Raw genomic sequence first — 22549 nt, 5'->3', positions numbered from 1 at the left:
GAAAATTGCATACAAAGTTGTATATATGAGGGAAAATGCACAATAAAATATCACTAAGTTCTCATGAGATTTTTTTTAAAAGTGATGTGCCAATGTGGAGAACGCACTTGAGTGTGAAAAAAATGAGAAACCAAAATTGATAGATTCACCCATCCTTAGTTGGGGCTGATAGGACTTGGGAGTCCAACAAAATTTGTAAGGCACTAGGTGGAATAAGGCTAGCCTTGCAGTTCCATTTTCTTTCCTTTTCCAAAATAATGATAAATGTATAGGCTTCTTTGCAATTTCAAAGAAATTTTATTTTTTGAATGTGTATAGAATAATGCATTCGATTTTACCTGTAAATATTCCTATTTTGTTCATGGCTCATGGCAAAGAAGATAAAATAGCTTATTGTCAAAGCAGGCATACTGTTCACATGGGTATGTTGCAAGTTTTGGCACCTGAGGTTTTTCTGAACTGTGTTTTGGCAGGTTGGGGCATTGGAACAGAACTTTTAAAAAGATTAAGCCAGGCAAGTTATATTTTCCTGTCTTCTATTTACTTGTATTTATTTATTTTGTAAGCTATATATTCAATAGTATAGACTTAAAGCTACTTTAGTCAAAAAGCTGCTGACATATTAAATTTGACTGAGAGTCTTCTCTAGCCTGGTGCCCTCCACATGTTGCTGGACTACAACTCCCATCACCCTTATTGCTCATTCTGACTGAGGATGATGGGAGCTGGAGACCAACAGCATCTGGAGGGCTACCAGTTCCCCAGACCTGGTTTACATTATTCAAGTCAGCTGTGAGAATCAAGAAGCAAAAGAGAGGATCAACAGAGAATCAGTGGTTAGAACCTCTAATCTCATTCATACAAGCAACAGATGAGATTGTAAAAACTGTTGATACAACTGGTTCACATTTCAGACTGCAGGTAGGGGCTTGCATATGCAGGAACACGCATGAAAAGTTACTGAAATTTCTAACAGAACACAGTAGAAGGCTTAAAAAAGGGGCTAATGCACCAACAAAAATATATGTAGATTGTAATAATTTCTTCCACTCTGGAGAAATTCACTTCACCTGGAATGCTGCATCTAGCTCAGGACACTGCAGCATAGTGATAAACTGGAAAAGAGAGCAATACAGCAACACAGAAAACCTGCCTTCTACCAAATCTTATCACTGGCCTATCTAACTCAGTATTGTCTATACTGGCTAGCGGCAGCTCTCCAGGCTTTCAGACGGGGGCATTCCCAGATGTACTTGGAAATGCCAGAAGGTGAAAAGGGAACCTTCTGCAAGCAGTGTATGCTCTGCCACTGAGCCATGGCATCTTCCCCCAAAGATGGTGAAGGTCCTGCAAACCATGTTCTATCACTTGGGCTTAAATCTAGAGGACAGGCATCTTCAAATATCTGAAGGGATGTCATATAAATGAAGCAAAATTGTTCTGTGGAACAGACTCCCTTGTAAGGAAGTACTGTGTTTCCCCGAAAATAAGACACTGAAAAGAAGACACACTTTGGCTTATTTTCAGGGGATGTCTTATTTTTTTATTAAGTATGGTACAGCAATCTACATTTGGACCTCTGGAGCTGGTTCCTTGGGGAGGCCAAGCCCCCCCACCTTTTTGCGAGGCTTGCCGGAAGCCTTGGCTCCAGAAGCAGCAACTCCTGCTCCTCCCCTGCCTCCGCCCCGCCACGCCCTTTCAGGTGCTGGAAGATCTGGGACGCTGGGCGGCAGCAGGACGTCGAGACGTGGCTGCCCTGCGGAGCAGCGCGGGGCGAGGCAGGCGATGGTGGGCGCAGTGGCACTGAGTTCTGAGCGGCTGGAGGTCTCTGGCCGGGCCAGGCGGAGGTGAGGCTGCTGCTCGCCCCTGGGGGCCACGGAGGAGGCCGGGCGGGGACAGCTGGAGCTCAGCCGGGCAGCAGCAGCCGGACGAGTAGGGCGGCTGAGACAGCGACGGGGAGGTTGGCAGCGACGGCGATGGTGGGGTGCTGAGCCTGGAGCGGCACTGGGGCTTCGGCCTGGAAGAGCTGTACGGCCTGGCGCTGTGCTTCTTCAAAGGTAAGCGCACAGGAGGTAGGAAGGGAGCTGGAAGTCCTGTGATTGCCCCACTACCGGCCATCCTTCAAGGAGCACAGGAGGGTGGGGGGGTGGAGGAGGCTTGGGAGATTTCTGTTGCTGGGAGGGCACTGCGTCCAGCCTCGCCTCTTCCTTGGTGCCCTTCAGAACATCACCTATCACTATGTCTTATTTTCGGGGTATGGCTTATATTGTGCAAATGCCTAGAAATTCTGCTACGGCTTATTTTATGGGTATGTCTTATTTTTGGGGAAACACTGTAAACTTGTCTTTAGAGGTTACTAAACAGAAAACAGCCACCTATCAAGAATGGTGTAGCAGTGGATTTACTGCATTGGCATGAAGGGGACTAAACTAGGTGACCTTTGAAATCCCTTCTAACTCAATACTTTCGTAATCCCTCTATACTAATAAATAAAATCAGAATTTTGCATATATAAAACTAGATGTCGGGGGAGGAGTTATAGCTGCACTCTCACTGTTGTGCTAGCTTTCTATGTGTGGAGAAGCTTTCAGTATGAAAATACATTGAACCATGTGATCGTCGCTTGTAGTCTGAAGGGATACCGACAGTTTTAACCATCTAATCATATGTATGAATGAAGTTTTTACTTGCATTCCAACTGGTGACTCAGCTTAGTTCTCCAGCTGTGACACAATATCCTCTTCCAGAAGGGCAATCCTAATCAACTTCCTTTGTTTGGGGAGACTGGGTGGAAAAAGAGGGAAAAGTTACAGGTTTGAAAAATATTCCCATGTGGAAATTACACCCTAGACTAGAACTTACCTCAAAAAAAAAAAACAGATTGGATTTTAAGTCTTCTTGAATGCTTATGATTGGGATCATACTATAGTATAATTTCTTACCTGTTTGTGATGTTCACCTCTCAGCTGAATGGGGCAGGAATCATCCTTTTAATATTGTTGCATGAGCACTTCTTAGATAAAATTTTCTGATGCACTGTTTTTAACTGTTTGTAAGCTTTGTGCATTTTATGGATGTGTAAGTTGCTTTGAGACATTTGTTAGTGGAAATGAAAACAATTATAGGCATCTTTAAATAAAACATGGAGAAATTAAATGGTGGGTGTGCAATGTACCACCACAGCTACTGTACATATCAACTGGCTCTGAACCAGAAAAGTACTTTGCTAGCTAAAGTTTTATAGGAATTATTAACAAATTAGTGACTAATTAATGACTTATATCCAAATATCTGATCTTGTATTAATGCTTAAAATTGCCCAAGAATGTGAGAACAGCAAAGAGCTTTAAGTTGTCCCAGTTTAGACTCAACTCTAGATGCAGGTATCATAGTCCTACAACTTTCTGTGCAATCCGTGAATGCAGTGGTTCTTGCAAAGAAAGCCAAGTAACTGTGTTTTCTTTTACTCCAAGTTTTGTTTCTGCATTTGCTACAGTAATAATTTCAAGCAACAAGATTAACTGGCAGCTTAAATGTAAATGGTTTAAAAAAGTAACTCCCACAAGATGGTAGTGATGGCTACCAACCTCATGGCTTAGAGGGAATGCATAGAGGGAAAGGTAATAAATGGCAGAGAGCGGGCATGTACAACACGTCGATCGCGATCTACTGGTGGAACCTGAGACCGATTACGGTTGATCACAGGTCTATCACTGCGCTCCTGGGGGGACTTGAGGGAGATGCTGCCCTGCTGGCTCCAAGGGAGAGCTGGGTGTGTGTACGCTGCCAGCTTGCTATCCTTCCCGCTGTGCTGAGTGCTGGCGGTGGGGTGGGATGGGATACTGCCTGAAGGAGAAAGAAAGAGAGAGAGAGAAAGCAGGGAAGGAAGAATCATGGAGCAAGGAAGGAAGCAACTTGGAAGGGAAAGAGTTCACACACACACACACACACACAGAGAGAGAGAGAAGCTGGCTCCTCAGATCTGTGCAAACTAATATAAAAATATAGTTTGACTTTTCTCACTTGTTTAGTTACTTCTCCATCTAGTAACTATTTGGATCTGTCATAATGATATCCAAACATAACTACTATATCTGTGAAATAAAGATCGATCTACCTACCTACCTATCGAAATGGCTTCGGAGGGTAGCAGATCACTGCTAGTTTTTGATACTTGTTGGTAGATCGGAGGCAACTTAAGCTTGGATGTGTCTGGCATAGAGGGAAAGGCAATAAATGGCTACCAGCAATGGACCTCCCCCCCTATTTCCCCAAATGCTATTGCCTGTGCTTACTTTTCAGATAGCAATCGAAACCAACTGCAGCTGCATGCATTTCCTTGTTGTTGTTTGGAACAAGCCATCTATAGAGTACTACATGAGACGTGGTGCTTCAGACCTTTCCACTGAAGAAGGCTGGCATCTCTTTAGATTTGACAAAGAAAATCTAGTCAGAATGGCTTCTGGAGAATAAAAGAAGGAAGTCTGCCATTTTTTTTATCACTCTCAAAGCTTGGAGTGCTCATCAGGCTTGCAATGAAAAACTCACAAGGGAAGACTTCTGGTTAACACAGTGGCTTCAAAGCAGAGTGCAAATAGAAAGAAAAATTAAAAGAAGCGTGCGTGTTTTATGACTGACATGACTTTGATAAATTGCTTTACTTTTTCGTCACATGGATGTTCAACACTTCAAATGCAGCCTGAATCTTGTGGATCAGTTTAAGCAAAGGTATACTCAACTGGTGACTCATATGGAGAAAGAGCACAGGTGGGACATAATGTGCTGGCCTGGCCAGGAAACCTCTTGCTTTTCTTCAAATACAAAAATAGCTGGTGCTCTAGTGTATTAGAGCGTGCACAAGCTTGTGTCCAGAAGGAAGAACAGGACTTTGTGGGAAAGAGCACCTGCCTTGCATGCAGAAAGTCCCAGATTTGATCCCTGGTGCCTCCAAGTCAGAGGATGCCAAGCTGGGAAAGGCTGCCTTAGACAATCCATTCTTTCTCAGCCTCAGTCCCCCGATTTCCAGTGACTTGCCTGTTTATAAAGGTTACAACTAGAGAATACATGATACACTTTTTAAAAACTGGACCTATTTTGGGTATTACCATTAAAATCACAGGCTTTGCATACAGTCCGAGATTCAATCACCAGTTTTTCTGGGTAGGGCTGTGAAAACACTTGTCTGAAACCTAGAGAGCTCTTGCCAACCAGAGTACACAATCTGAATCAGAGAGACCATATTGTCTGACTCAGCTTCCTATGTTCCTGTGGTCTTGCACTTTTTCTACCCTTACCCAAAGCAGTACCATGACATTTGTGACACATGGCTTGCTGCTATATCACCAATACTGGCAGCATCTCAGTACCCACATAAAGCAGGGGGTGGCAGAAAGTAGATCAGTATCTACTAGTAGACCCCAGAATGACTTTTCAGTAGATCAGTTAGTGTTTCAGCAACTATTTTAACTATAGCAATGACAAAATGACACCCTGTTAGGCTGTTGCATTGCAGAAAGCTAACCAGGAGTGGCATTGTGTGTGAAAGGATTGTGCGCTCACTTCAGTTTTAGTATGAAAAACAAATGTATTGGCTCAGAATGTGCTCAGAAGCACATGTTGTTTAATCCTGTATGCCTTTTTGGCTGGCTCTCTTTGGTAGATCTTTTTGGCTCAGGCACAACTTCATCCGATTTTGTATCAGGAATAGAGTAGGTGGGTGTGACTTGGCCAAAATGGCATTGAGGTCAAATAATAAAACCTGACAGGACTAATCAGCCCCAGGAGCTGGAAGTGGAGAAATAGGAAAATACCTGCATTCACAACTGTGAACATAGCCTCGGCATCTTCCGCAGAGGTTATATGCAAATTCCCTCTTCACCACTACACAAGGACCGTAGAAAGCAGATGAAAATTCATGTCCTATATGAAGCTACCATCACACCTTCACAGCAAGCAGTTTGGGAAATGCATTTTTAATTATATATATACCTATATATCCATAAACTATAATTATCAATATGTTCCCTCCTTTTCCTCTGAATGACAGCAAGTTTTTAAAGGCCAGCATATTAGCAAAGTGCTACAGTGTAGAGCAGCCACATCTCCTGGACTAAAGATAAGCCCAAGGAAAATAAGTTTAAATATTTCTCTTTTCATTATCACTTCATTATCTGCGCAGGAGTGGTACAGAAATCTATTTCTCCAAGTGATTTACATTAATAGCCAGCTTGACAATGACAATCTCATCTGAAACCCTTTGGCTGTCTCGTGATTTCCAAAAATTAAAAGAACACTTGTAGCAATAATAGGAAAAAATGATACAGTGGAAATGAAGGGCGAGTGAACTGGCTGTGCAGTTAAAGATCAGGTTGAAGAATTACCTGATCAAATACCAACATATAGATCACAACTTTCCCCATTTTAATGTCCCATCATTATTGTAATCCAAAATTTTGGGAGTCTGTGCTGTTAGCTTCTGGTACTGTACATATCCACATCTTCTGGGCTGGACTGGCCATGGTCCATGAGGCTGGGGTCTGGTTTAAACTTTGTTGCCTTCAACACATCTGTTAAGTATAAAAAAGGTTTTAGTGTGTCTATATGTTTGGCACTGTCTTGTCACTTAAGATCTTCAGGACAGTTGCTGGTTATTCATACCTGATCTGACACTTGGCAGTTTCGCTTCAGCTATCAAAGGCACAGAATCTGTCTGTGGAAGTGTCTTCTCTGCATGAAATTGCATTTGTGATGATTTCACCTTTTCTTCTGATTCAAGGGCTATCTTCCGAGCTTCTGAGACAATATGGTCTGTTCCTGGAACTGCTCCCAGTACTTGCTGCTGTTGAAATAATGACTAAATTGTAAAATAAATCTGATATTGCCAAATCTAAATTTAGACAGAACACTCCTTGTAACATAGGAAGTTGCCTTCTACTAGAGTCAAATGATCCATCACCCAGTATTGCCTACACTAGCTTTCAGCAATCTGGTGCCCTCTGGTGCCCACTTCCCCAGCCCCAGCTCTGGTGCAAAGCATCTGGAAGACACTAGGCTGGCAAGTATTGCTCTACAAGGTTTCAGATAGTCTTTTCCAGCCCTACCTGGAGATGCCAGGGATTCAATTCTGGACCTTCTCAATGCAGAGACTGTGCTACAGTCTTTCCCCCACAGATTGGTGGCATGTCTTTTGCTTAATAGTGCTGTGTAAAATGCCATGCACATGGATAGCACTGCATTAATAATAAAATAATAGCAAATTGGCTGAGGATCCTCCTTGGCTTACAAACGAATATGGCTGATAGTGACTGTGCCAATTAAAATACTTTCCATTGGTATAATAGGGTCCATGTTTCATAACCCTGTCTTGTTCAACCATCCTATATAATAATATCCAAGTGTCTCTGCGTCCAGTCCCTGTGTCCGTGGGATTGCGCTACTGCGCATGTGCCCCATGGACAGCTGTTGGGACTTGGAGCGCAGAGACACTTCGGAGAGGGGAGCTTGGAGTCCGCTCGGCCCGGCAGGGAGACGAGCCAGGCTGAGGCGGCAAGGCGGGCACGAGGACCGCCCGTTCCCCTTTGCCGGGTGCTGCTTCTTCTTCTTTCTAGACCCTGACGGGAGAGGCAAGCCCAGCCTCCTCAGGGCGCGGCGGCTCATCCGCGCGAGGAGCGACGCCGGCGGGAGAGAGAATGAGGCGGGCAGGCCGCTGCAGCGCTCGAGCTGGGCTGAGGTAGGAGGTCCGGGAAGGGAATTCATAGGGCCGCTTGCTGGCCTCGGTGGAGGAGGAAAGAAAGTGAGGCCTTCTCCTAACTCCCACCCCATCGGGTCCAGTTCTGTCCGTTGGGACTTGGAGCGCAGACCCGCCGCTTCATCAGCTCTGCGCATGTCCCCGAGGTTGCTAGAGCAACAGGTCTGCTCTAGCACCCGTTATTTTAACGGGCTTCATGATACTAGTTATGCTATAAATATTTCTAGTCACCACCTTCCATGCATTCATACGCCCATGGTTTATTTATTTTGGTTTTACTTCATGTCTTATTTTTGTTCAACAGTGATCTATAATTTTATGTGGACAATGTATAATTGTCACTAGATACTGTTTGATAACTCTCTATTTTGCAGAATTTTGTATAACAATTTTTAGTTTAATTAAAATTATTTAAAAATACACACAAATAATAGCACAAATAATAGCACTAAATATGTCTCTTAACATGTGCAGCGTATCTTTCAGTCTCCAAACCAGTCTACTATAGTATATTAAAATCTGTTGCACGTTTGGAAGTTCAAAGGCTGAAAAGTAATGATGTTCGATATCTGCAACACTATTGTTTTCATGCATGCATTTCTAACACAATGTAGATCGAAGAAAGATAACTAGCCCATGCTGCTTATAAGGTAGTTTTTGGAAAAGAACCTACCTGAGTATCTTTATCCTGTGTGAGTAGAACTTCCGTAGTGGAATTTTTGGTCCATAGCGATCCTATTGCTTCATAGGTTTTATGGCTTGCAGCATAGGCCTTTCCACCTATTACCTAGTTTAATTTTAGAAATGTTATTGTACTGAACAACCAGTTTTAAAAATATTGTAGCATATTAGGCAAGGCTAACTGACTTCTCCAATGACCTGTGATTCAACCAACAGTGAAAGAAAGAACGAACACAATTATAGTTGGCAATCTATTAGTGCTTTTAAATTTTCCAATTTAAAATGCTAAAGTGTGATGAACAAGTGGCAAGATTTTTAAACAATAAAAAGGAAAGCATTCATACACCATTTAGCAGAACTCACCTTTGCAATAATTACTGACTGAGCTGGATAGCAAACAGATATGCCCAATGTGCAGAGTCCAAAGGGATAGCAAATCTTCTTAAATCTAGATCCTGCAAAATCAATCAATCAACCATTTAAGGCAGTGACTGGGAACCTGCAGCCCTCCAAATGCTATTGGATTACAGCTCCCATCAGTTCCAGCCAGCATGACCAATGATGGCAAGGCCCTATCCCAAAGATGACAGGTTGTGTAGCCCAACAACATCTAGAGGACCATGGGTTGCCCATCTCTGATTTAAACAACTTTAAGCAAAAATAATCATATTGAGAAGGCTAGGCTCCACATTGACTTCCAGTGTATAAGCAATATTTTTTATATAGATGAGTATTCAAGTCAAGTGAACTATCTTCAGCCTGTATCAACATTGCCCACCTCTTCTGTTCTTTGTGGGAATGAGTCTGCAAAAGCATCTGAATCTGGATACAGTTACAGACTAGGCATTAGGCTGTACTATGTGCTCCATTGCACACATCCTCATGATTCTACTTGGATGTATTCAACTTACAGTGGGGTAGGTACACAGGACAGCAAGCTTTGTAACCATCTGCATTAGGATCCAGATTCCAATGTGGCAAGGAATACACACACACACACACACACACACACACACACACACACACACGGCTCCATTCACCAATCCCACCTCCCCCATTGTTTCCCCCCAACATATGACTAACTCTCCCTCCCTCCCTCCCTTTGTATCTCAACCACCTGCTTCTGCTCCTTGCTCATAGGTTGCTAAACTGCTCTGTAAAGCACTCTCCTTCCTCTATTGAACCTGACTGCAAAAAGGTTTAACCAGGGGTGAGGAGGCCACAGGGCAGCTTGCTAACCCAGTATAAGAAATAGGTGAAAGGCCTCCCTTACCCCTCTGTTAAACCTTGCTACAAACACATTTAATGGAGGGGGGTAGACACTTTGTGCCTCTCCCCATTCATTAAACAGCTTGCCTGGGCTGGCTCCTGTTCTGTTGATAGCATTATTGTTGAGACACAACAGGTGCCCTACTATCTGCACTTTCTGCAAACAACTGGAGACTTTTTTTGTTTTGTTTTAGGAGGTTTTCCCAGTTGGATAAATGGGTCTTTGCTACAAGTGTGTATTTTGTATGCTACCGTGTTTCTCATATTATAAGACATGTCTTATATTTATTTTTTCCCTCAAAAAACACACTATGGCTTATTTTCAAGGGGTGTCTTATTTTTTTCCTCCTTCTCCTGCCGCGGCCCACATTGCTGCTGCGCCTATCACTATGTCTTATTTTTGGGGTATGGCTTATATTCCTTGAATGCTTAAAATCTTGCTATGGCTTATTTTATGGGTATGTCTTAAAATATGAGAAACAGGGTATTAAGTTCTGCTCTAAATGTAATGGGGGGATAGTGTGTATGTGTTATAAACTGTTTTTTTCTGTTTTTAATGTGAATTGTTTTGACATGCTTGTACAGAAGGCAATTAATAAATTAATACTACTAATAATAACAACAGTAAATTATGAGCATGTAATCCCTTACCTTTTCTTGCAAGGACTAGCCCAGTCAGTCCTGAAACTGTAATCACACCAACTTTGGGAAGGAATTCTGGAGGTGGATTCTTCAGGTAAACATAGGCATCTTTAAAAAGAAGAAGCAAGATTTGCTAAGCTTGAATATTCTAAGAATTAATAATAATAATAATAATTTATTTGTAATTGCATGTAGAAATGATTACTTCATACAAATTCAAACTTTGTTAACTGTGCTGTATTTACAGTGGGGCAAAATATTTACAGTATAAGAAAATATAAAATATTTATAAGAAAATCTGGAATGTCTCTTCATTTGAAGTTTGTAATTTGCATGGCCAAGAACAAAGAAATGAAAGATTTAAGCTTTGCACATACTGTACTCACCTTTTCCAAACTGTACAGATGATATTATCCCATTTTTGACAAAGAGATAAGCATCCTGCACAAACAAAATAAAATACAATTTTCCCCATCTGATATTTATGCATCTGTCTTAAAAATTCCTAACATTTATCAAACAATCACAATGACAAACAGTTGGAGACAGAATGCTGGAAATTTTCCCACTTTGTAATTCAACTCTTTGAATTTAGTATAACTGATTAGCAAGTGGAACATGGAGGAGGTGGAGAAGAGGCAGATTTAAGTGCAATGTTCCTGAATCACTTAAAAATGGGGTAAAGACCTGTGTCCAATTCCATCTAGAATGCTCAACGCTCAGGGATGATGGGAGCTGTAGTCCAGCAACATCAGCAATAACAGCACCATCTCTTAGGCAGGGCAAGATAAAAGCAAGTGTTGGATTGAGCCCATGACTTTCCCCAACAATCTAACAGCTGGCAATGACAAATTTGTCACAGATATCACCTTTTTGTGATGGGGCAGGAGGAGACTCCTACTCTGCTGCTCCTTCTGTGGATTTGGAGCCAGTATATATGATGCAAGTAGGGGGGCAAATGGTGCCATATTTTAATAATCCCCTGCCCCCAGTGCTGCAAAATATTACTGTAGCAGTAGCAAAATATTACTGTAGCAAGGTTGCAAACTTTTTTGGATCCGTGGCTACATTTATAAGTCAGATAAACTATCAATGACACACACCCAACAACCAAATACCCCCACAACTTTTTCTATTGGCTACAAAATAATACTTCAAGCCTAATTTCAGCAAGCAGAGGAGCAGGGAACCTCATGGGTTCCGGGGAAGGCCTTCGTGGGTGCCACATGGTGACCCTGCTATAGCATGTGCAGTGTACAACATATTCAATATGAAACTTTTGGTCTCTTTACATAGGAAAGTTATTCAGCTAGAGAAAAACAAGCAAGAGCTTTTAAAATTTATACTGTGATACACATTGCATTACCAACAGCAACTCATCCAATGTCAGATGGAGCAAGGCTATGTAAAAATCACCCCCCCTCCCACATATACTCCGAACTGAATAATGGCTGGTATCCAAGAAGATACTTTAATTAGGTATGCCCAAGGCCTTATATTTGTGTGGAATTTTGAACATGTCCCCTTTGAAGAGCAGCCCCCACACCAGGTGCTTATGAAACTTCTCAGTATTGGAAGAAGTCTGCCATACCTTCTTTTTGGGTGTGTGTGTGTGTGTGTGTGTGTGTTGCTTTTTGTGAATCGCATATCCAAACCCACTTGGGCATGCAAAACTAGTCACATGGTGTTTTGGATTCAGGCCACAAATAATAAATAAACTTAGCCTTTCCAAACCATCTGCTGTTAAGACTAACATCCTATTATTTTATTGTGCATTAATTTCCCCATGTTGTCAGATGTCTCAGATGCCTGTTATCAGACAAACAGATGGGATATAAATACAAACAAAGTAAAATACAAGCATGCATCTTCCTTGCCTTCCATCGTAACTACTGATAGACAAACATAATAGGAAATTGTTATTTCATTGCATTAATCCACTGGTATAGCACAAGCTACATTTATAATATAAGGTGTCTGGGGTTTTCTGATTTAGCTGTTTTGATACATCATATTTTCTAGCCCCACCAGAAGATGTAAACATTCTTATGCATCAGCATCATTTTTTAAGTGGACATCTTATATATTATATTTCTTTATTTAGGACAAGTTGCCTTCTACCTGGTGTTGCTCAGGAATTCCTAGAAACAATAAAATCTTTTTTAAAAGGTTCAGTCCACAATCTTGATTTAAATTGGTATTCAACTGTATCCAAACATAGATGAAAAACTGCTCCTTGATCTCAGGAACTAGCACATAAAACTTAGGTAAGATATCTTAAGAGGTATCCAAATGCATAGTGCAACTTTCTAACATATGTAGTAGATCCTAACTCTGCACTCCTATAGTCTCTGGGAGGCCAAAGTTTCATCAGACTTCCCACTCTGAAAACAGAGAGAGGTCTGCCCTCAGGAAGGAAGATCTGTTGTTGGAAGCCTTTTCCCTGTGGTTGCAGAAAGTTCTGCAGCTGGTTCTTCTCCAACCTCAGAGAGGCCAAAGATGAAGCATTCTAATGGCATGTTGGGGGTGTGTCAAGTAGGAGAAATTACATTTACTGCCCTCTCATTGATTTCAACAAGAGGCAAAATGTTTTGGAAAACCCTTCCCCAATGCTCTACCTTCATCTGCCTTCAGTTTTCCCTCCCCTGTCATTTGTTATTTATTTCAGCTGAAGCTCTCAGTGCAGTTTACAATATAATAAATATAATACATACATTAAAATAAATACAATAAAAAGAATTATATACATATTGCAGGAACAATTAAGGCATAGAGTTCGGGACATCACAGTGGGAAATATATTGTATGTTTCACAATGATACATTTCAGTTTATTTTGCACTAGTGTTTTGTGAACAAAACTTGGCACTGAAAATTTATTTTGAATTCACACCACAAGAGGTCACTACGCTCCAAGTTTTGAAACACAACAAAAATAAAGAGAAATTATTGACTGGTGGACATAAAAAGGTTGGTGCAGATAACACAAAGCAAACCTAAAGCAGGAACATTATTCTTACTCCTAACCTTTCTTCTACCAAAAGGGCAACTTCTTAGTAAGAGTGCAAAAAATAGCAAAGTCTTACATGGTTGATTTATTCAGTTTAAGATTCCCAAGATGTTTCCTAGGGGGGAAGGTTTTTTTAAGAGTGTTTGAATATGTTACAGTGGTACCTCGGTTTATGAACACAATTGGTTCCGGAAGTCTGTTCATAAACTGAAGCGTTCATAAACTGAAGCGAACTTTCCCATTGAAAGTAATGGAAAGTGGATTAATCCGTTCCAGACGGGTCCGCGGAGTACTCAACCTGAAGCGTACTTAACCCGAAGCATGGGTGTAATTGGTTCCGGAAGTCTGTTCATAAACTGAAGCGTTCATAAACTGAAGCGAACTTTCCCATTGAAAGTAATGGAAAGTGAATTAATCCATTCCAGATGGGTCTGCGGCGTTCGTAAACCGAAAATTCGTAAACCGAGGTTCCACTGTACTTCTTTTCTTAAGGGTTTGATTAAAAACTCTGAACTCAAAATGCACTGGAAATCCCAAACTGAACTAATTCATAGAAATCTTATTCCATGCTCACTTATGGCAAGACATGTATGAGAATTCTTGATCTATTAAATTAAGTAATATTCTTACCTTGCACCCATTGACATAGTAACTTGTTGTGTTTCTTACTGATGAAATTCTACTTTGCAAGCGGCCAGGCTTTTCATCGATGTATCTTGAATTAAGAGGTGGTGCATTATAAATAGGAAGCTGGAAGGAAATGGGGGGAGAGAAGTTATAACAAAGCTTGTCTTGGGAAAACCATGAAAAGGGAGGGGCAATCCACATACTTGGAATAGGATTATTTTATCCATTGCCTCAATCCAGCAAAATTTGCCTGTGTCGTACAAGACTTGCATGAATAGAAGATCTGTTCTACATCTACAACTACTTTGGATACTATCATCTATTGGATAAAAGGGTAGACCCAAGGACTTCTGTGTGAAAGTAGGCATGTATGGTCATTAAGTGCCAGTAAGTTGACCCTGACATTTTGCCATGGATATGGATCATCAGGGAAATGACACACACACAGGCATCTGAGCTTAAGTCATCTAATGCAGTGGATTCTACTTTCAGAGAATTCCTTCCATTTCAGCATGGCTGTTGAGGTCCCCAGCACATCTAGGAACAGAAAGTGGCCTTATAATGAATCATACCCATTGGTCCATCTAAATCAGTATTGTCTACATTGACTGGGAATGGCCCTTCAGAGTTTCAGATAGGGTCTCTCCCAGCCCTACTTGGAAATGATGGAGACTGAACCTGGGACCTTTTGCATGCAAAGCAGATACAGTACTCTGTCACTGAGCTATGGCCATCTCTACCACATAACACCTGTACACAGCACAGGATTCAGGGTTGTGTTCTGGGGTACTATGATCAGCTGAGCTAGCACCTAACTTGCATGAACCAAGAGTTATCTTTCAAATGCATCCAAAACCCCACTGCATCTGCAGGAGAAATTGGTAGTGGCAGACAAGCAGCTTTTCAGTGAAGCTTGCCAGCCATTACCAACTTTCTCATTGACAAACCTAAAGATTCCACAGAACAGTCTGAGAACCTACTGCAGGTGTAGCCAGCGTGCCCCCCCCCAGATATTGTCAGATGCCAACTCCCATCGGTCCCAGTCAGTATGCCCAGTGGCTGTGATGCAAGTTTTAGTCCAACAATAACTGAAAGGCACCATATTAGATTGCTTTGGCCTAGTGCAGTGTTTCCCAACCTTGTGCCTCCAGATGTTTTGGGACTACAACTCCCATCATCCCTAGCTAGCAAGACCAGTGGTCAGGAATGATGGGAATTGTAGTCCGAAAACAGCTGGAGGCACAAGGTTGGGAAACACTGGCCTAGTGCTATCTCCATCACCCTTGAGCAGTGCAAATGGTGGTGCAGATTACCACCAGCTTCATGGTGCAGATGGGACGGCTCTCTCTTGTATGAACACTTCCGAGTCACACAGAACACCTTGCGCAATGTGACTGTTGTGCTTCGGACCATAAGTTAGCTGTGGTTGTCCTAAGCTTTAAGCCTCCAAGTGGGGTGGAGATCAAGAAAATAATCTTCTTTAGCACTACACAAAGAATATGTAGAGTGGGGAGATGCAGGCCCTCATGCTGGTCTCTATGTGCTCTGTGTATCTAATGTACAGAGTGCAGAAGACATTAGCGTGTATATATGTAGGCTGTGTACACAAGATATGATGAATGTGCTGAGGTCAAGAGATGGTAGTGGAGCTTGTTGCTGCAGTATACTGCCCTCTTCTTAAGTTCATCATACCTAGATTGATAACAACCATGCATAAATAAAGCAAAGATGAAAGCAAACCAAATCCCCCCCAAAAAACCTATGCATCAATACAAAAGCCACAGTAAATTTAAGTACAAATGTGATTCAGTCTTCCAAATGGGACCTGCAACAAAATGTTGTGCTTTGGAGTGCTGCTGTTCAGAATTCCAGCTGCTCCACTGCATTGCCCCTGTCCCTGGTGTTTCATATCCTTCCTATCAATTTGCATTCTGTAGACACTGAGTGCACTCAGTTCTTATTGGGCTCTCCCAGGTTTTTTTTTTAAAATGCAAACCTTTGGGCTCTCCAAAACATGAGAGTATTCCCTTCTTGTGTGAGCGGTACTACCATCGCTACATAAGAAACAGTTCTCAACAAATGAACATTGAAACTATAGAAGGAATGCTTCTCTTCAGCTTTAAATTATATTATGTATTATATCACATATTTGCATTACCGTAGCTTATCTATTCAGTCCTCTCTTTTTGGATCATCTGAAATTATAATAATCATCAACAACATTATTATTATTTTACTATATCCCATGTTGCATTCTGCTATATAGTTCTGTTTCCTGTGAAACAAAATTCAGAGGCAAGCCTTCACTGCACCTGGGTGCTTCTGCTCATTCAATTTTTAAAGAGGTCATACAAATCCTACCTGATGTGCCTTCATGCGACAAGATTCTGGTTCCTCTTCAGATGCAGCATGTACAATAGATGCACCTGCCAAGGCTGTAGGAAGAGCCACCCATTTTGCTATCTGGTGGGGTAGAGGCCAAAAGAAAGCAAGAAAGAAGCTTAATCGCTGAATAGCAAATGAATGAATGAATGAATGAATGAATGCACATGTTCATCAATACTCAGACCAAGTTCAACAACAATATCCATTAACCAGTTAAGTCTGCTAAAGAGTATAAGCACAATAAATTGTTTTTCATACATCTGATATAGGAAAATACAGAATTGGAAAAAAATGTACAGTATACAAAAACATTTTAAGAAACATTTTAAGAAACATAAACATTCTCACTGCATTGCGGGGTGGGGTAGGTATGGAAAAGGTTTCCAAATTGCAAATGTTCAGGTTGTTCACACTAATCGTTTTTGGGTACCAAGGAAGTTGCTTACTGTAATTTATTGAACTGTTTCCTTAAAATATGTTTCTCAGGATTATTACTTGTGATGTGGTCATAAGCTCCTTGGTGCAGGGACTCACATTTAAAAAAAAAAATTGTCACTCTGTGAAGCACCATGTGTACACTGAAGATGCATTATGCATGGTCTGTTGCAATAAAGTGCTGGTAAAATGCAGGATCACTGTAGAAATGCTTAGAATTAAAAAATATCTAAAATAAGATGAAGGAAGGGACACAGCTCAGTGGGAGAGCATCTGTCTTGTATGCAGATGGCCACAGGTTTAATCCTTGATGTCTCAAAGGCAGGGCTGAGAAAGCCTAGAGAACCACTGCAATCAATGTAGACAATGCTGAACTAGATGGACCCCCACAGCCTCACTCAATATCAGACAGCTCCCTATGTTCATATTTTAACAACAACATTTAGTGGCAGGAAAACTGCCTTAAAGGTATAGGCTACACAGAAGTCTGCTCTCTAATGCTCAAATGGCTTTTTACAGAATCTAGCAAGAACGTTTTCACTTTTAAAAATATATATTCATTAAAAAGATCAAAGTTTTGAGACCTCAAGAAAACAAAAAAAGGAAAAGAGTGGAAGAGCATTGCTCAATTAGATCAACCATCTGTGAAGCCCGATCACAGAAATGTAGTTGGAAGGGACCACAGGGATCATCTAGTCTAGTCAATGGGTAGGCAAACTAAGGCCTGGGGGCATAATCTGGCCCAATCACCTTCTAAATCCAGCCTGTGGACGGTCCGGGAATTAGCGTGTTTTTACATGAGTAGAATGTGTCTTTTTATTTAAAATGCATCCCTGGGTTATTTGTGCGGCCTGCCTGGTGTTTTTACATGAGTAGAATGTGTGCTTTTATTTAAAATGCTTCTCTGGGTTATTTGTGGGGCATAGAAATTTGTTCATTCCCCCCCCCCCAAAAATAGTTGGCCCTCCCCCAAGGTCTGAGGGACGTGGACCAGCCCCCTGCTGAAAAAGTTTGCTGACCCCTGATCTAGTTCAACCCCCTGCAATGCAGGAATATTTTGCCCAATGTGGGGCCTGAACCCATGACCCTGCGATTAAGAGTCTTATGCTCTACCAACCGCTTCCAGAGAGTTAAGCAGCTGGGCAAGAATACAGGAACTTTCCTCCAGTGTTGCTCTGCAACTAATACCGGTAGTACTTACTGGTACTCAATATACAGTATACTGAATGGAAATGATTGCCTATGAAATTGTCATTTGAAAGCCATCTAAGCCAACAGCCACCATCACTTATTGTGGCAGTGAATTCTACAACTTAATTGTGCAACTATGGCTACGCACACACCATACATTTAATGCACATGGTTTCATCCAAAGAATTCTGGGAACTGTAGTTTACTTCTCAGAGCTGCAATTACTAGCACACTTAATAAACTAGTCTCTAGGATTCTTTCAGGGAAGTCATGTACCGGTACTTTAAATGTACAGTATAGTATGTATGCAGCCTGTGTCAGTTACCTTCTCTCTGCAATATGCTATCCATTCCCTATTATGTTGCACCTCTGGAAACTATTTCCTCCAAGTGCTGCATCTCCTCTTCCTCTCAAATAATCTCATTCCTAAGAGGAAATGTCTCATGTTCTCATCTCTTTAAGGATAAAATGCCAGTGGAGGTGAATTAGTGTAATAAACCATTTTACTGCATTTCTTATCACGAGTTAATGCTTGATGCCCCATAGTCACGTTACAACTTAAGGAAGCTGTACTGGATTTTAATGAATGTTTTATTACTGTGTTGTATTTATTATTTCCCACACTAGCCCAGTTGACATCATTGCAAACCACTGCTAATGACTTACCAATAATGTTGATATCACATGCACTTTCATTTTTTCCATGTGTGATCAACAAGCCACAATCTCCGAGTTAGTGTTATGAATGAACTGAGAATTGTGGTTTGTTTCACTCAAACCATAATTGGCAAGGCAGCAACCAATACCTGGCTTCATGATGAATACAGCCATTGAAGAATGGAGCCAATAGTTGAATCTAAGGACACCAAGTTTAACTAATTTGTGGATTAAAGTCTCCTCCCAACAGAATGCATTTCTGGCCATCTTTCCACACATCAACATTCTTATTTATTTGATTTCTCCATGTTGAGGCCCAAGTGGGCTACAACAATTTAAAAATAAAATATTAAAAAGGATTAAAACATGAGATGATAGGAGTTGTAGCCTGGCAACAACTGGAGGGACACATGCTCCTCATTTGTGATGTAAAGTATCAAGCTAGCTACAGCAGAAGAAGAAACAGACAATGAAGCAGACTGACCGTGTTGCAGGAATAGACAGAGGGGTGGTCAAATGAAGCACAGGGGAAAAGAAAAATGCAAAAATTAGATATTTGATGGAAAAGCACAAAAGAAAGTGGCAATGTGAAATTATACAAGGACTGTCAACTGTGTGATTTCTTTTTTTTTAAGCATACAGAAAAGGGGGAAAGTATTGCCCATACCCTAAGAGCAATTAACTCTCACACTTTGAAGTCACTGAACATTAATGAGGAGGAGCATAGAAAGAGTATTAGGAAGAATACAGCAGAATGAAATGATTAACTCTGGAGAAGGCGCATGTGATAAATGTGGTAAACGTTCAAAATCTGACTTATAAAGTGAGAAAATGCTCTCAGCCAAATTTTATCTAGTCATTTAAATATCAAGTGTGATAAAAATGTATCTTTGTATTCAGAATTTGCCTGCAAGATAGATTTCTCTGCTCTTTTGATGTTAAGGTGCATAAGAGTGCCTGCAACTCGAATATGTAATTTATAGCTAGAGGAAATAAGTTCACATTTAATGTTTCTTGGGAGAGCTGGATAATGAAGTAAGTACTTAAGGTATGAAGGACAGAAAGCATGTGAAAGGACTCTATGCCCAGATACCCACTCTCTGCAACTTGTATCTTCTAAAGCCACAAGTATGCAAGAGTTGTGGCAAGATAAAGGCCACATCTGCATCATACGTTTAAAACACTGTGATGCCACTTGAAAAGCCATGGCTTCCTCCGAAGATTTGCAGAAACTGGTTTGCTATGGGTGCTGAGAATCATTAGGAAACTCCTATTCTCCTCACAGGGTGACAATGCCCAGAGTAGTTTAACATCAGTCCCTCTTCCCAGGGAACTCTGGAAACAGACGCTCTGGGAGGGGAATAGATGCTTCACACACTGTCATTTCCTCAGGTGGCTGTAGAATAAAAAATAGTCTATGCTCTTGTGCAGTTGTGCCAAAATTGCTCAAATGTCTGTTTTGTCACATGACAAATATGTTTGGAAACAGCAGCACTCAGTGGGCAGACTGTGTGGGAGTTTTTTAATTCAAATTGTTAAACAAAGCTGTATGTATTATAACACACATTCCACTGTACTTAAAGGTCTAGGAACTGTGCTGTGACTTTTGGAATTAGCTCAATTCTTGAATGACACTAATTGCTTTGCTTTGGAAGGTCTACCAAAGTCAACTGTGCAACGACTAACAAAATGATACTGTACATCACTTCACTGCCCAGTAATTATTTTGAAGCAGTTTATTGAAAAGAAAGATTTATTCAGAAAAGAACTATTAAAATGGCACAGCTCAGCCAGATCCTGCCTTAGGGGATGACTTTTTGTTTTAGCTGCATTTGGGAGGGCTCAAACAAGAGCAACATTTAACTACAGGGTGGCTAGCCTTTTTTTTTTTTTGCTTGAGGAGCTCATTGAAGTTTTGTCAGTCCTCCATGGGCAGCATGCCATCTATGGGCTTGGCCTAAATGGCCAACACACATACCACACATACATTCATTCACTCACACAGGCAGATAGCATTGCCTCACACAGCTCTTCTGCTGATTAGCAGTGGAGCAGGAGAGCTTTGCTTCCATCGCTGGGCTGTGAGGAGAGGACCCAGGAAGTGCGCTGGGGATTGAAAACCCTCACTTACCTTGCAAAGAGAACTTCTCCCCCTGGGGTGGTACCACTGAAATAATGTTTCAAGGTTCAGGAAACAAGAAGAAGTGCACCTTCCTGTTCCCCGAACACTATGACCTTCATGCCCCACACTATTTTTATTTATTTCAGAGCTTTCCCAACCTTTCTTGTCGGTGACACATTTTTTAGGCATGCATCATTTTGAAACACAGTAATTCAGTTTTACTAGCAAACCGGAAGTTAAACTAATCTGTTTCCAGCCCCGGCAGGAGAGCGAGCTGCATTCGCGTGACACAGCTACACACTGCAGCTGATACATGAATGTGTCGCGACACACAGTTTAGAAAGCTCTGATTTATTTGCTTAACAAAATTTTCATACCACTTAACTGTAAGCAAAACATTTACAAATAATATAAAAATATACATTAAAATTGTCAATAAAAATAATCATTAAAAGGTTTATAAAAATGCAAAATGAGTAAGAGGAAGTTTGACTAAACAAATGTTTTTTTCTAGACACCAAAACGTGTTCAGTGAAAGTGTCTGCCTGCTGTCAATGGGCAGGGAGTTCCAGAATGTGAGGAGGAGCTGCCACTCAAAGATCAGTTCCTTACAAGTGCAGAATGAACATTATGTGGCGCTCAAGAGAGAAGAGGTGCCTTTGCAAAGTATGCTGAACCAGAGGCACCCATTTTTTTTTGGAAAGCTGGCAGCCCCTTCAGTTCCACAGAGGAAACTCGACAGCACTACAGTGGGAATTACATTAATATTATTATTTTAAATCTTAAATTGCCAAATTGCTGGGGATCTTGGAGGACATACTCACTCACCCATCCTTTTGGGGAGGAATAGATCCAGTCTGCATGCTGCAAATTAGCCAGTCTTGCTATATGCCAATAGCAAACTCATTTTTTGATTGGGGATCCCATATAGCAAAAAAATGACACCATCCAAACACAAGAGGGAGGTATCAACAGGCACGAGGAAACCTCAAGGCTTATAGAAGTACAAACAATTTTTAGGTTTGGGTGGGAATCTTAATGTTTTAAGGTGCATACAATATTATAAATGTGATCAAAAGATTTAACTTTTAGCATGAGCCCCAATAATCTAAGACCAGGGTTTGAAGCTTTTTTCTCTACAGTATTTGAAAAGTCTGATCACAGATTGTCACTCAATTTCGAAATTTGTATCTGGAGGAAGCAGTTATTCAGAAGAACAAGGTGGAACCACACATGTTCAGATACTCTCATCATCTTAACAAACTAGCCTCTAATGTCCAGCAGTTCTAAGAATTCCTACACATTTTCCCACTGGGGAGTAGAAGGAAAGCGACAGCACAGAGTGGGCACAGGAGGCGGCACTCTGCACCTGCTCAGACACTCTTTCGTCTTTGGGTGGGGGAGAAGGTAGAGGGAGGGGCAGAAAGAAACCGTGTCCACTACCTTGAGGGTACCTAGAGAGCGGGGGAATGCTGGGCCATACATGCTATGAGACATGGAGGCGGGGGGCGCTCTGTACATGCTCAGGCGCGACCGCATTCAAGAAAGTTAAGGCGTCCTTAACGATGGGAAAAGCTCACCCTGTATGTCATCTGTGCCCTTTAAGCGCGGCCCACTCAAAAGGAGGGCCTCACGAAGCCTTTCCTTGGAGGGGAGGCAGGGCGGTTGAGGGGGCAGAAGGTAGGATGATACGCACGAGGTGAACCACTCACCTTAGCCGCCATTTTGGCTCCTCCTCCTCGAAGGAGGCGACCCGCCGAGCGCTCGCGACCAACGGCGCCAAC

At 41.5% G+C, this 22549-nt stretch overlaps 2 protein-coding genes across 4 annotated transcripts in view; one reads left to right on the top strand and one right to left on the bottom strand.

Moving 5' to 3' along the window:
- The window catches only part of SATL1 (spermidine/spermine N1-acetyl transferase like 1), a 22034-nt gene extending 17561 nt beyond the window's left edge, over nt 1-4473 (top strand). Inside the window, exons 5-6 of the mRNA XM_035113669.1 lie at nt 474-514; nt 4303-4473. Coding sequence (XP_034969560.1) covers nt 474-514; nt 4303-4473 — 212 coding nt within the window. The remainder of the gene's footprint in view (nt 1-473; nt 515-4302) is intronic.
- Nucleotides 1821-22549, bottom strand: APOOL (apolipoprotein O like). Of its 3 annotated transcripts, none has more exons than XM_060270111.1 (9): nt 22478-22526; nt 16337-16438; nt 13979-14098; nt 10726-10780; nt 10349-10447; nt 8792-8883; nt 8421-8534; nt 6658-6835; nt 1821-6566 (listed from the first exon to the last, which is right to left on the bottom strand). In XM_060270111.1, exons 1-9 carry the CDS (start codon nt 22487-22489, stop codon nt 6469-6471), a joined length of 870 nt encoding a protein of 289 aa, XP_060126094.1. In that variant the 5' UTR covers nt 22490-22526; the 3' UTR covers nt 1821-6468. The 3 variants fall into 3 exon arrangements, with proteins under 3 accessions (XP_060126094.1, XP_034969751.1, XP_034969750.1); XM_035113860.2 differs by having other exon boundaries at nt 1823-6566; nt 6658-6838; nt 22478-22549; XM_035113859.2 differs by having other exon boundaries at nt 1823-6566; nt 6658-6838; nt 22346-22483.

Source organism: Zootoca vivipara, chromosome Z (assembly GCF_963506605.1).
Source record: "Zootoca vivipara chromosome Z, rZooViv1.1, whole genome shotgun sequence".
Lineage (NCBI taxonomy): Eukaryota > Metazoa > Chordata > Lepidosauria > Squamata > Lacertidae > Zootoca > Zootoca vivipara.
Note: the sequence above shows the minus strand (reverse complement) of the source record. Positions and strands in the feature narration are given on the sequence as shown.

Coding starts and splice junctions, on each gene's coding strand:
- APOOL (XM_035113860.2), bottom strand. Junction 10,781..13,978: donor ACTATGTCAATGGGTGCAAG/GTAAGAATATTA, acceptor TTGTTTGTGCAG/GATGCTTATCTCTTTGTCAA. Junction 8,535..8,791: donor AGTCAGTAATTATTGCAAAG/GTGAGTTCTGCT, acceptor AAATTAAACTAG/GTAATAGGTGGAAAGGCCTA.